We start from the raw sequence: 12,542 nt of genomic DNA on the forward strand, positions 1-12,542 counted from the left end.
TTAATTAATTAGAAGTAGAATATATACCCTATAACTCTTCCAAATGGGAATGGAAGAGAAGAGCAAGTCAAACCTCGCAGTGAGTACATAAACTTAAGAATTATCCTTCTAATTATTCATCCAATCATATAAAATAACATATCCCACTAAATTAATCTCAATTGCATACCATGTGAACCACTTAGTTGTTGAAGAGAAGAGCATGCAAGAACCGGCGGTGCAACTCTGGTGACCATTTTCGCCTTTGTTTCCCTGTCCATCTTTCTCTTCTTTCTTGTTGTTCCCACCACTATCTCCACTCACGGTGTCCGTGGTGGAACTAGTAGCCGGAGCCGAAGAAGGTTATTTAGCCACCGGTCCATTTGTCTTTCCAATGCTTTTTTCCCTTTGGAAAGGCTGAAAAGCACCCCATTTCTCTTCATCTCCATCACTATAGCCTTTAACTTGCTCCTCCTGCCATTACCCTACACCTAAATCAATACTTTCCACTTCTTCACCTCAAATTTTATAAGCAACAAAACAAAGGGCAGTCACAAAATTTACTAAAATTGATGAAGGTGGAGTCTTTTTTTTATACCTCTTTGAGTGGTGCATCTGGAGTTGTATGAAATCCGTGTTAATGGAATGAATTCCTAAAAAACATGCCCCTCACTTGAAGTCTGCTCGGAACACTCAGATTGTCCATGCAGGTAATCTGCAGTTGCATCTGAAATCTGCTGCTTGCACCGCTCAATAGCTACAAAAAAAAACACCAATTTTGAAAACAGAAACCAGAACAATTCAAGCAAAAGAAATGAAGCTTCTGACTCAGAACACAAAAATTAAGTTGAAATTTGAAAAGGGTATGTGTTCTTCGTAGTACCTTGGGCTTGGGCAGTTGGGTGACAAGCTCTAAGCAGAAAGGGAGCTCCCTTTGAAAAACTTGAATCTTATGCCTCTCCTCCATGGACAAGGATTGTCTGCCCATCCACTTCCGGTGCCCTCCTGTTTGTGTGGTCACGGTTAAGCCACGTCAACATTTGATATTACTATTCATCTTTGTCTTATTATCTCTATAAAAAATAATATAAAATGTAGACGTGGCTTAACGTGACCACACAAAACAGGAGGGCACGGGAGGACAGACAATCCTTGTCCCTCCTCCATGCCCAAAACTTGGACGACTTGTCCCCTCCAGATTCCCTTTATGTTATATTATTTTTTAATCCCCAAAACCTGGACAAGTTAACCCCTCCAGCCTTTATTTTGGGCTTTGGACAATTTTTTTTTTTTATACCTAATTATTTGGATTTTGTTTTTTGGGTGCCCCTTTCAACTTTGGGCTCTGGACAATTGCCTCGGTTGCACTACGCCTGGGTGGGGCCTGCCTACGCTACCAAATATTTTAGGAGAACCAAGAAGAGCAAGATGATTTGTTTTATAGTTACTTACTCAAATTTATGTATAGTGCAATATTTTATTGTTAATTTTAGATACATTTGTTTATTATTTTTAGGGTAATTTTATTTAGACCCAACAATATTCTTTCTACACCCACTAAAAAAACTTTCTCTGTAATTTCTATATTACCCCTTATGTAAAATAAAATAAGAAAATGAAAATTAAATATCTTTCTACACACATTCAACTGAGATAGCACCCACATGCATGATGCAGCGCCACCACTCAACCACCACTTCAGACCTCCCTCTTCCTTCTCCTGCATGTGGAAGTTAGGCGGGATTGCTAAATCAGCCATTGCCTTCAACAACCCGACCCAATACAAAATCCATTTGACTTCATTTTGGACTTCTGCAACAAGTCGCTTACGGAGTCAATGATGCCACTTAGTTTTGCCTCTTAACAGCAAGGCCCTATCATGTGCAAGAGAAGAGGAATAGAAAGATTCCCTGGACATTTGGTGGAGTAGCCACCACAAACAATTGGTGGGTGTGGGAAAGGTGGGGGGAACACATCGAGAATATCAGGAAAAAATAGTCGGCAGGGAGATAGACCCAACAAATACAGGGAGGAGTCAGCCGAAGGCGAGAGAACAGTCAAGGAAATAGGTATGATGAGTTTTTCTTTTTCCAGTTTATATATGTTTATAATTTATGAGGGTAAACTAAAGAGTTTAGTTAACAAAATATTAAAGTTGAGTTTCGAGAGAGGAAAACTTGTCTAAATAAAATTTCTCTTATTTTTAATATACCACACAATTAATAGTGTTATTAGACCCACCACCTCAGTGTCTTATTTTTCCATCCACATAATAATCTCACCCACCATAAAAAATTAAAAAAGTGAAATGTTATTTTCCCACTCACCGTTGTTTCCAAAATAACCCTAGTATATATTTTTAAATAACTTTAATATATCTTTAAATAATATTTATAAATAAATAAAAACAAAAAAAAATGAAAGAAAATGCAAGACCTAAGACCTAGACATTCATCAAGCAAGACCTAAGACCTGGACATTCATCATCTTCTTCATACCACGCGTGTCCTTCAAATCATGGCATGCATTTCCTAATATCTCTTCCTACTAATCCCAAATCTGCCAACCCGATCTCTCTCCAGATCCCCACCCTCTATTTTCACTGAGTTCCATAACTATGGCCCAATATTCCCGGCAAACCCTAGTACTCACACCTATCGCCGCCTCACAGAGACTCGTTTCCCCAAACCACTCCTCTTCCTCCTTTTCTGTCAAAGCCGCATATCTCACCCTCAAGTCTCTTTTGCCTCCATTGAAGTTTCTCGCCCTTGTCTTGCACACACACATTCCTTACTCCAACCTTTCCGTCAATTCTAGCCCAAATCTTTCCCGGCCTCTCTCCACCAAAGATACCACACCCAACCAATCGTTATTTATTTATTATTTAAATTTTTTTTTCAAAAGTTTAGTATTTAATTAAATAAGAGTTTAAGAATATTAACATTTCATTAAATGGTGGGTACGGAAATAAGACTTAGGGGTGGGAATATTAGCATTGAAAATTAATTGAATTTATACATGAGTTTGTAATATATATTATGAAAGAACAAAAAACTTTATGTACAAAAAAGTTCAAGAATATTAAAAAATCTATAAAATATATAGAATTTCATACTTACATTCCAAAATTTTCGAAATTACTCAAAATTAAAGTTTATAATTTGAAAATTGTGATCCAATCTAATTCGGTTCCTAAATTTTAAAATGAAAATTAGAAACATCATTTTCAATCCAATCCTTCAGAAAATCACCTCTAGACCAGATTCATGGACATTCATGTTTTCATTCGTATTGGTGATTCTAAGTAAGGCCATCTCCAACCGAAGGCTGGCCAGAGGGCTCGTTTGAGCCCTCTGGACCTCCAAGATTTCCCAAGATATTAATATTTTAATGAACAGTACATGGCCATATTTGCCTCCGTCTCCAACCGAGGGCCAGAGGGCCAAATGGCTCGTTTTAGCCCTGTCACAAAAAACCGTCTCCAACCGAGGGCCAAAGGGCTATAGGGCCAAACATAATTTATTATTTAAATTTAAAAACTACAACAACTTAAATTTAAAAACAACAACTTATATTTAAACACTACAAATTAAATTTAAAAACAACATTAACTTAAATTTAAAAATTACAACGACTTAAATTTAATATCCATAATCAATATTATCTTCATCATCCGCCATTGTAGGAGTATAGTCAGAGGTAAACAATTGCCGCCGAGCCATAATTTCTTTTTTTTTCCTATCAAAATAGGCCTTACTCATTGGAGTGTAATTCGAAGTGTTCCTTTCCATATTCTTATCATCCATCTCTTCTTGTATTTGTTTGGCTCGCTCTTCATGTCTACACTTCCTTTCTTTCGCCTCACGGGCATTTTGCTCCGCTAGTAATCGAAATGAGGCCGCCACTTCATGTTGAGCGGCGTAATCAGCATTTGCCTTGCCCTTTTCCCTCAACCTTCCGGCCTTGTTTCGTCCCATAGCCTTAGGTAAAGAAATTTCGGACGGAGTCGGATTTTCTACCCTTGTTTGTTGAATGGTAGGAGATCCATCTTCATTCATATCTACAGATGGGGATGCAGCTTCCAAAGGATCCACTCTATGTTTAGGTGGATCTTCAAATAACACCCACCCTTTACAAATTTCCCAACAACCGTGAAACTGAAAGGGTTTTGAGCTGCTCTCCATATACAATTCCTCCGCTTGGCGTACCTAGAAAATATAATTAAAAAAATTTTAGGAAATTAATTCACGAAATTAATGTAATATAATTAAACATTTAAAGTAAACTGTAAAAACACTAACTTCGTCATAGTAATTGGCGCCGCTTTCATGTCTACTTGCTGCTGCTAATAGTGCTTGATGCCATTTATTAAAACTTGGATGAAGATGTTTCTTCCATCTTGAAGAACAACTTTCGTGGTTTCGGGTATTTGGTGGAATGGTGCCTTCGTAGAACTCTAAGTATTTTTTGGACACACGAGTCCAAACACCTTCACTTGTTTGAGAAATCCCCCTCACACTATCTTCTGAGATCCATCTATAAGCCTTGCAAAGAGCTTCATCTTCTTTTCGGGTCCAAGCCCTACCTTTCATTGCAGATGAGGCCATTTTTTTTGAAAAAAAATGAAGGAAATATTGAAGGAAATATTGCAAATGAAATGAAGAAATATTATAGATGAAGGAAATATTGAAAAATTGAAACAAATATTATAGATGAAGGAAATATTGGAAAATATATTAAAGGAAATATTGAAAATTTGAAACAAATATTATAGATGAAGGAAATATTAGAAAATATATTGAAGGAAATATTGAGAAATATATTGAAGGAAATATTGAAAAATATTGAAGAAGGAAATATTGCAAATGAAGTGAAGAATTGAAAGAACTTCACCATATTTATAGAAGAAAAAAATGTTTAAAATAAATTAAAAAAAAAAAACCAACGGCTAGTTCAACGGCTAGCTGACTCAGCTAGCCGTTACATTAAAAAACATTTCAAACTATTAGTGTCGGTTATAACCGACACTAATAGTAGAACTATTAAAAAAAAAGGCTCTTTAATGCTGTCGGTTTTAACCGACAGCAATAGGAAACATTAAAAAAAAAAATAGCCAGCCGGGGTCTGGCTGGCTGGCCGAAAGCAACCAGCCCTCTAGCCCTCCAGCCCTCTCCGATCCCGTGGGGCACTCCTAGATTCCAGAGCCCTCTGGCCTAGCCCTCGGTTGGAGACGGTTTTAGGGCTATTTTCGGCCCTCTGGCCCTCTGGACCTTTCGGTTGGAGATGGCCTAAGTAAATAGAGCTTAAGACATTGTTTGACCCGAATAAAACAGAGCCCAATAGGCCCAGGTTGCAGCTCAATGCTTCCACCCCTGTAAAACCCCAGGCGGCATTCTCTAAACCCTCTACTGTATTCCGAATCTCAACTTCTCTTCTCCTTGTAAAATCTGCACTTGTTCTTCTTCTTCTCACCCAGGTATTCCCTCTTCCTTTAATTTATTTGTCTATTTTTATTTTACTAGGGATTTAACTAATCTTATTATATTGAGAAATTTCTCCTTTTTAATGGAAAAATCGCTCTTTTTTTTTTTTTTTTTTTTTCTGAAACCCATTGCAATTTTCTCTTACCCTCTTTACTGTCTGCCTAAACTCGCTTAATTTTTTTTTTAATTTTATTAATTTCTAGCTTTAATTTTTTTAAGGAAGTCTAAAACCTTGTTTCATCTGTTGATTTTTCTTTTGGGGTTTTGGGGTGTTTGTGTATGTCTTTGAGGCCGACGTAGTAAAATGTTGAGTTAAATTCAGAGGAATTGGAGTTGTGGGTTTTGAGTAGGGTTTAGATCAAATATACCGGAAGTGAAGGTTATTGATTGATTTTATCTGGATTTTTAAATTTTTAATCTTTGCATTGAAGGTTGGTTGGCAAGTATGTGTCACAGACTTGAGACAATCGAGATAAGCCTCGAATGGAAATTCCCGTAACAGATTAACATTATTGTGGGATATATTCTGCATTTGAGAGTCATTAGGAAGTGGGTTCCAATGATTTGGTTATTCCACCGTACCTGTTCATTGTAATCTTCATGGAGGAAGGTTTCTGCTGTAATGGGTTTTCGTGATTAAAACGAAGATGAAAGATGGTCCTTTCGTTACTGATGTTTTCGTACAAGTGTAATAGTTGTTGAGGGTGTTGATTGGATGGTGAAAACAAACTTAGCTTCTTCTCCGTGAGTTAATGTTCTTTATTTGAATTACTTCCTTTTGGATAGTGAAGTGTTTTTTTTTTTTTTTTTTTTTTAAATTTACTTCCGTTTGGTTAGTGAACTGTAGGCATGAGCAATGATATAGAATAGCCATTTTGTTGCTGAAACAAAGGTATTATGCAATAATTTATGGAACTTTGCAGTTTGGTTGTTATCACGTTTAAATTTTAGACAGTGATTACTTTAGCTACTATTTGTTTCTTGTTATCTATGGCGTTTCCTAAGTTGGTTATTATGAAGTTCTAACAGATGGAGTACGTGAGCCCAGAAGGTCTTCGCTTAGATGGTCGGCGGCCCATGGAAGTATTTTTCCATCTCTCAATTTTCCATTGTGTTGAATCATCACCAGTATAAAGTTTCAATTAGTTTATAAAATATTTTTTTTCTGTGATCCCAGATGAGACAAATCCGAGGAGAGATTGGTGTTGTGGAAAAAGCCGATGGGTTCTAATTACTAAAACCTTGATTCTTCTTTTCTAATCTTTGTAATTTTTTTTTTTTAAAGTTGATCTTTCATATCAAATTTCAGTTCTGCTGTGTTTGAGATGGGGAACACCAAAGTCATTGCTGCAGTGTATGGCCCTCGAGAGGTTAGCTAATTCTTTTTTCTTCATTCTATTATTTCGAGCTAAAATTTTAATGAACTTGTGCGTGGTACTCATTATTATTTAAAATGTCTTGTCCGATTTTCAATTTAAATATACTTTTGTTTTCTAGGTCCAAAATAGGAGCCAGCAGATGAATGAACAAGGCACTGGTAATAGTTCATCTAATTCTCTGTGTATTAAATTTATCTGTGTTGTGGTGAATATGATAAACGGAACAGGCATGTATTATATTCGTAAATGTAATGTCATTAGCCATTGTTAATAAGTTTAGGTGCGGTGTGAGTACACCATGGCAAATTTTAGTACTGGAGATCGCATGAGGAAACCAAAGGGTGATAGGTGATATATTCTATTCTCTTTCATTTTCATACATACATGTTGGATCATCTTCAATTTAAAATTTAACATAAGAGTGTTGTATCCATAACTAAATTAAACTATATAACTAAAAAGTACATTTTTATGCTCTCAGACGATCCACAGAGATTTCTCTTGTTATTCGGCAAACCATGGAAGCATGCATTATGACACATTTAATGCCTCGGACTCAGGTTCCACTGATGCATCTTGGGAACTTTTCTTCCATGAATGTCTAGTTTGTTCTTTATTGAGCCTTGTATCCGTTTGTTGCAGATTGATATTTTTGTGCAAGTTCTCCAAGCAGATGGAGGTAAATCCCGGTGCCTCGTTGCAGTCATAGGTCCTATATGATAATGTACTTTTGGATTATGTAATAAATCAATGCTGCCCTGTTTCCTTCTATGTGTGTGTGCATATTTGGTCCTGTTTCATTCTAGGTATTTGTAGATCCAGGCTTATTTTCTGAAAAACTGAAGCCTCCTCTATTCATTTCATGTACAGGGTACTATGAACCACTTTTATTTGAATTTAAAGTTGTTAGTTTTTTAACTACTATTGAGGTAGGTCATGTTTGAGGGTCAAACCACGCTGCAGGCAGTACGTTAATAGTTATTGCTTTTGTTGCATCTTATTTTAATAGAATATGTGATCGATATTGTTCACAAAGCACCATGGTTGTCCCTGTTATCTGTGTTTCGGTCATTATGTTAACTATTTTGCAAATACTACTGGATTTCAACAGGTTACTTCACTGTTTTACTTAAAGAATAGAAAGATCTATCCTTGTGTCTGATTTTTATTTTATTTTATTTTATATTTGGCAGGAACTAGATCTGCATGTATCAATGCTGCAACCCTGGCCCTTTCAGATGCTGGAATTCCAATGCGCGATCTTGTTACTTCTTGTAGTGCCGGTTACCTTAATAGCACACCTCTACTTGGTAAATTTTTACGTTACTTTATGCTTGTACAGCTCCTATAATGCCATTGTAATTCTCATGTGAGCTTATTGTCGCTGGCTTGTCAGATTTAAACTATGTAGAAGATAGTGCTGGAGGTGCTGATGTCACTTTAGGTATTATGCCGAAGTTGGACAAAGTGACTCTTCTTCAGGTAATCTGTCGTATGCGTTTCGCAATATATTCTCACAAGCTTAAGTTACAATTATTGTGGTAGTTGGCATCTACAGTGTCTTCTCTAGCGCCTTTTGTAAACCACTTATTCGTGATGATCTTTGATGCAGATGGATGCTAAATTACCTTTGGATATTTTTGAAAATGTAATGCGACTTGCAATTGAAGGCTGCAAGGCGGTTGCAACATATATTCGAGAAGTAAGCATCTTTTTGCTTATTTTCCGCCCCTCCAGTGATAAGTTCTGCCGTGTCATGAGACCTCTGTTTGAATGACAGGTATTACTAGAGAATACAAAGCAATTGGAGTATCGACGAGGCACCTAGTTTCAAATCATGGTAAGGCCATGTACATCGTTTGCTAATTGTTTTGGAAATTTGATACGTTTTAACAGTCACGGACAGTCACCCACTTACTCCGGTTTCAAGGTTTTATTTTCTATCCACCTGTAGATTTATGGTTGTTCATATGAAGTTCGAGGCGGCTGTAACATGAAGACGGTGTTTGATGGAGGAACAAGGCTTAAAATAAAGCACACTCAGTTGAAGTAACGAGAGAGCTGTTTTTAGATTCTGAAAATTGTATTTGTAACATCCACAATATGGGCTCTTCTTGTAAATGAATATCCTGACTAAAAGATTTTATATCAAAGAAGATACATGTAACCAAGGAAGTCCATAACTAGGGTGACCCTCATTCAGAAAATGTTCTCCTGTTCTCGAAAAAATACATGATCACTCACAATCAGATTGGATATTAAAGTGGAGAACGAATAGATATGATTTTTAATATTTTAATTTCAACGATTTATTATGCTACTTGCATAAAATAAGCTAGCGTTGCCACTGTGCTTCCCTAGCTTTTTATTTTTTCCTAATTTAGGGAATTTTTATTTGAATCCATTTAACATATTTCCACACCCAGCTTACTCTTTACGAAAGAGGATCTTTTTCGGATCCACTTTGTGGGTATCTTAGCGATCCTCACGTCCTAGCTGTTCATCGTACATTGTGTAGTCAGTTTTTGTCAGATATTATTTGTGTTTAATTTTAAATAAAAAAAGATCAAATGACTTCTGACATTATGATATACGATGAATGGCTAAGATGTCCCCACAAAATGGATCCAGATGGGATCCAATCCCACTCTTTACACCAATATTATTTTTAATTAAATTGTTATCTATTTAAACCCAAATTTACTACCTAACCACCCTCACAAATCCAATTCAAAAATGTTAAATTTATTTTTACACCTATTTAAAATATAAAAGATCAAAATCAAATGAAAAGAGCTGGCATGCGAAAACAATGACACAAAGTATGTAGCTGTTGTTGGTTTGGCTAATTAGAATTTAGATTGCAGAGCAAAGACCAATATTATCAGTATGATATTATACAAACGCACACATGAAAAAAATAATTAATCAATGTTGTCTATTATCTAACTATTAGAATCTTCAACTCGCAGTTGGATATGTAATTCAATAAAAATGAAGCACTATGTTACGGTCGTGTTATGTAATTAAGAAGTAGAAGACTTGGTAATGGTGTTCAAAAAGAACAAGAAAGGCTTTTTAGCCAAAATGGTCCTTCATAAATCATTTTGGTCATTTCTTGAAAAATTAAGGACCAAATGACAAAAATACCCCAAATTTAATAAACAATGGGCCGAAATGATTTGACAAAAATTGAGGGTGTTTTTGTCATTTTATCTTTATTTAATGGAGATTTTTCAAGGAATGACCAAAATGATCGATGATAGACAAACTCATAGACCACTTCTATTGATTTCAAATCTCAATGATCACTTCTATATGAAAGTGTCTTAGGGTTTTTGCCAGAACAGAACGTGGGAGAAAAATTACGTAACGGTTATTTTTCTTGTAATTTTATCATGTACTTGATGGTAATTATGTAACAGGGTAACAAAGACATTTCACATTTAAAGTAAGTTGAGTATAAAAAGAGGTTATTTGGGTTCAAATTAAATTTTCCGAAAATTTAAGGGGAAGAGATGCTACCTCAACCCAGTGCCAGAGCATACAACAAATTTCTTTGAGGATTTATAGAGGAGGTCTACAAATTGCTCACCAAAATGGATTGTCAACAAGGGGACTTGAACCTAGGTCTTTTTCTAGTGAAGAGAACGATCTTTAGCAACTCAACCAATTTTCGTTGGCAATGATATTGCTACTTTTAACCTAATTAAGAGGAGAAATATATTTGAACTCGAGACGTAATAAGTTGAAAATGAAAATTCTATCCACTAACAATTCACCACTTGCTACCCTATAAAGATGTTAATTACTGTAACTAAGTATGTAAATGGTGTTTTTTTTTAACGCTTTGGGCATCTTGTGTCCTCAAGTTGATTGATGAGCCGAAAAAAAAAAAGAAGGAAAAAGATTAAACTTCTGTTATTTCAAAATTTAAATCCTAATAAAGTGACCAAACCTAGGAATCCAACTGCTTATTGTTTGATTCCACGGTTAATTGCAGGACCCCTTTTGTTAGAGGATAAATACCCACAAATTCATGGTGCTTTTACCAAGTACAAGCATTTGGACCTTCAGGTATGGTATTTTTGGCTTGCTTGAAAATATTTTTAGAAATATACGCAATATGGTCATAAACACTTGGACGAAAACGGTTCATGTCAAATATTTAGAAGTTAAATCTCAAGTACTTTTTTGAAAAATATTTAGAAATGCCTCCTCAAGAACTTAAAAGAGCTTCATGAAATAATAAAAACCTTGCAGATGATAACCCTTAACAATTCTACGTTTTCTTCCAAAAGTTGTCAAAAATGCTTTTGAATATTTCAAATCATTTTAAAAAGACCTTATACATTGTGGAAAGGATCAAGAGATTTTTGTATTTTGGGAACACCATAGTTAATCATATTAATTTGGCTGACCAATATTACGTGTAAGACCAAACCAAACCCAACCATGAGCAAAATACTATTTTTTAGGTTTTATTCCTCCCTTAGGTTTGGAATCTCTTCAAATCCGCGTGGATCAGAAGAGACCTTTCTTCCAGTAGCTATTAAAGAAATCATGTCTTTCTTCACGTGGATGAAAGTGTGCATCCAAAAAGCCATTCAATTTGGATGAAAGTATTCATCCAAATTTCCATATCTGTTCGTTAGATAGAAACTGATGTAGTTTATTAAAGGACATCTTTCTTCCAGTAGTTTCTAAAGAAATTACGTCTATCTTTATGCAGCTGTTAAGCGAAGACTTATATCTATTCCCTTTTTTAGCACAAAGATATACATCTTTCTTCCGGCTTGAAGAGTAGTTGTACTTCTTCCTTCAGCACAAAGAGTTGTACCCTTCCAGCAATTGGCACATACAATGTTTTCAAGCCCAAATAATATATTTCGATACTCAGATCATCACAACTTTAATCATATTATTTTCGTAACGTATATATATTTTCATATATATTTTGAAATATCCCCATAGTTAGCTATTGAAATTTATTTTTACCGATAATTACTAACTTCTTTTTTTTTTTTTTTTCTTTTGAGAAGAGAAATGATAGTGGTTTTATTAGAATTGGAAAAAGCTCATACAGTTTCTAAAAGGGCGTCTAGAATCAAATTCAAAGATTCCTCAAACCAACAAAAAACAGAGTTCGAATAAGTAGTCAACTTGACCATACGGTGTGCCGCTACATTGGCGGATCGACGAACATAGCAAATTTGCGAAGCTTCAAATCCCTACAAGCTAACTCTGATGTCCTCCACTAATAAATCCATGGGAGAAGACCCCTGCTCAAGACTAGAATAGCCTGAACAACTTGAAAAGAATCACTCTCAAAATAATCCTTGGCAAATTCCATTGCATAGCCCAACAAACACCATTACGAACAGCAAGCAATTATACCATTGTGGGATTTGATGCAGGGGATATTTGACGAACAAAACCTCCAGCATAGTTACCTGCTTCGGCTTGAAATATCCCACCTACGCCTCCCAGATTCGTAGCAACAATTAAAGAACCATCCACATTAATCTTTATCCACCCAGGTGGAGGGGGACACCAGAAGGACGATGCTTGTATAGGTCGAGATTGGAATGTAGGCTTATCCTTGGTGAATTCATCAAGGTGCAGTTTGGTTAAATGACTTACCAAAGCCGGATTCTCAACTTTAGCATCCCATAGCAGAGAGTTTCTTGCACGCCAAATC

At 35.8% G+C, this 12,542-nt stretch overlaps 1 protein-coding gene and 1 long non-coding RNA gene across 9 annotated transcripts; one reads left to right on the forward strand and one right to left on the reverse strand.

The window, feature by feature from the left end:
- On the reverse strand, positions 1 to 987 carry LOC139192836 (uncharacterized). Its single transcript, XR_011577276.1, has 3 exons — positions 863 to 987; positions 578 to 736; positions 1 to 453 (listed from the first exon to the last, which is right to left on the reverse strand). It is a non-coding gene; the product is annotated as an uncharacterized lncRNA (long non-coding RNA).
- A 4,351-nt stretch (positions 988 to 5,338) lies between these two features.
- On the forward strand, positions 5,339 to 9,008 carry LOC103438254 (exosome complex component RRP41 homolog). 8 transcript variants are annotated; one of them, XM_070815537.1, is made up of 15 exons: positions 5,343 to 5,455; positions 5,894 to 6,206; positions 6,310 to 6,354; positions 6,492 to 6,545; positions 6,640 to 6,686; positions 6,772 to 6,832; positions 6,960 to 6,999; positions 7,122 to 7,189; positions 7,323 to 7,401; positions 7,484 to 7,520; positions 8,035 to 8,151; positions 8,238 to 8,323; positions 8,454 to 8,543; positions 8,622 to 8,681; positions 8,772 to 9,008. In XM_070815537.1, the coding sequence occupies exons 7-14, from the start codon at positions 6,985 to 6,987 to the stop codon at positions 8,667 to 8,669; spliced, it is 540 nt and encodes a 179-aa protein (XP_070671638.1). In that variant the 5' UTR covers positions 5,343 to 5,455; positions 5,894 to 6,206; positions 6,310 to 6,354; positions 6,492 to 6,545; positions 6,640 to 6,686; positions 6,772 to 6,832; positions 6,960 to 6,984; the 3' UTR covers positions 8,670 to 8,681; positions 8,772 to 9,008. The 8 variants fall into 8 exon arrangements, with proteins under 8 accessions (XP_028952198.2, XP_070671638.1, XP_028952199.2 ...); XM_029096366.2 differs by having other exon boundaries at positions 8,796 to 9,008; XM_029096362.2 differs by lacking the exon at positions 6,310 to 6,354 and having other exon boundaries at positions 6,483 to 6,545; positions 8,796 to 9,008.
- The last annotated feature ends 3,534 nt before the right edge of the window (positions 9,009 to 12,542 follow it).

The sequence above is a fragment of the Malus domestica genome, chromosome 16, assembly GCF_042453785.1.
Source record: "Malus domestica chromosome 16, GDT2T_hap1".
NCBI classification, from domain to species: Eukaryota; Viridiplantae; Streptophyta; class Magnoliopsida; order Rosales; family Rosaceae; genus Malus; species Malus domestica.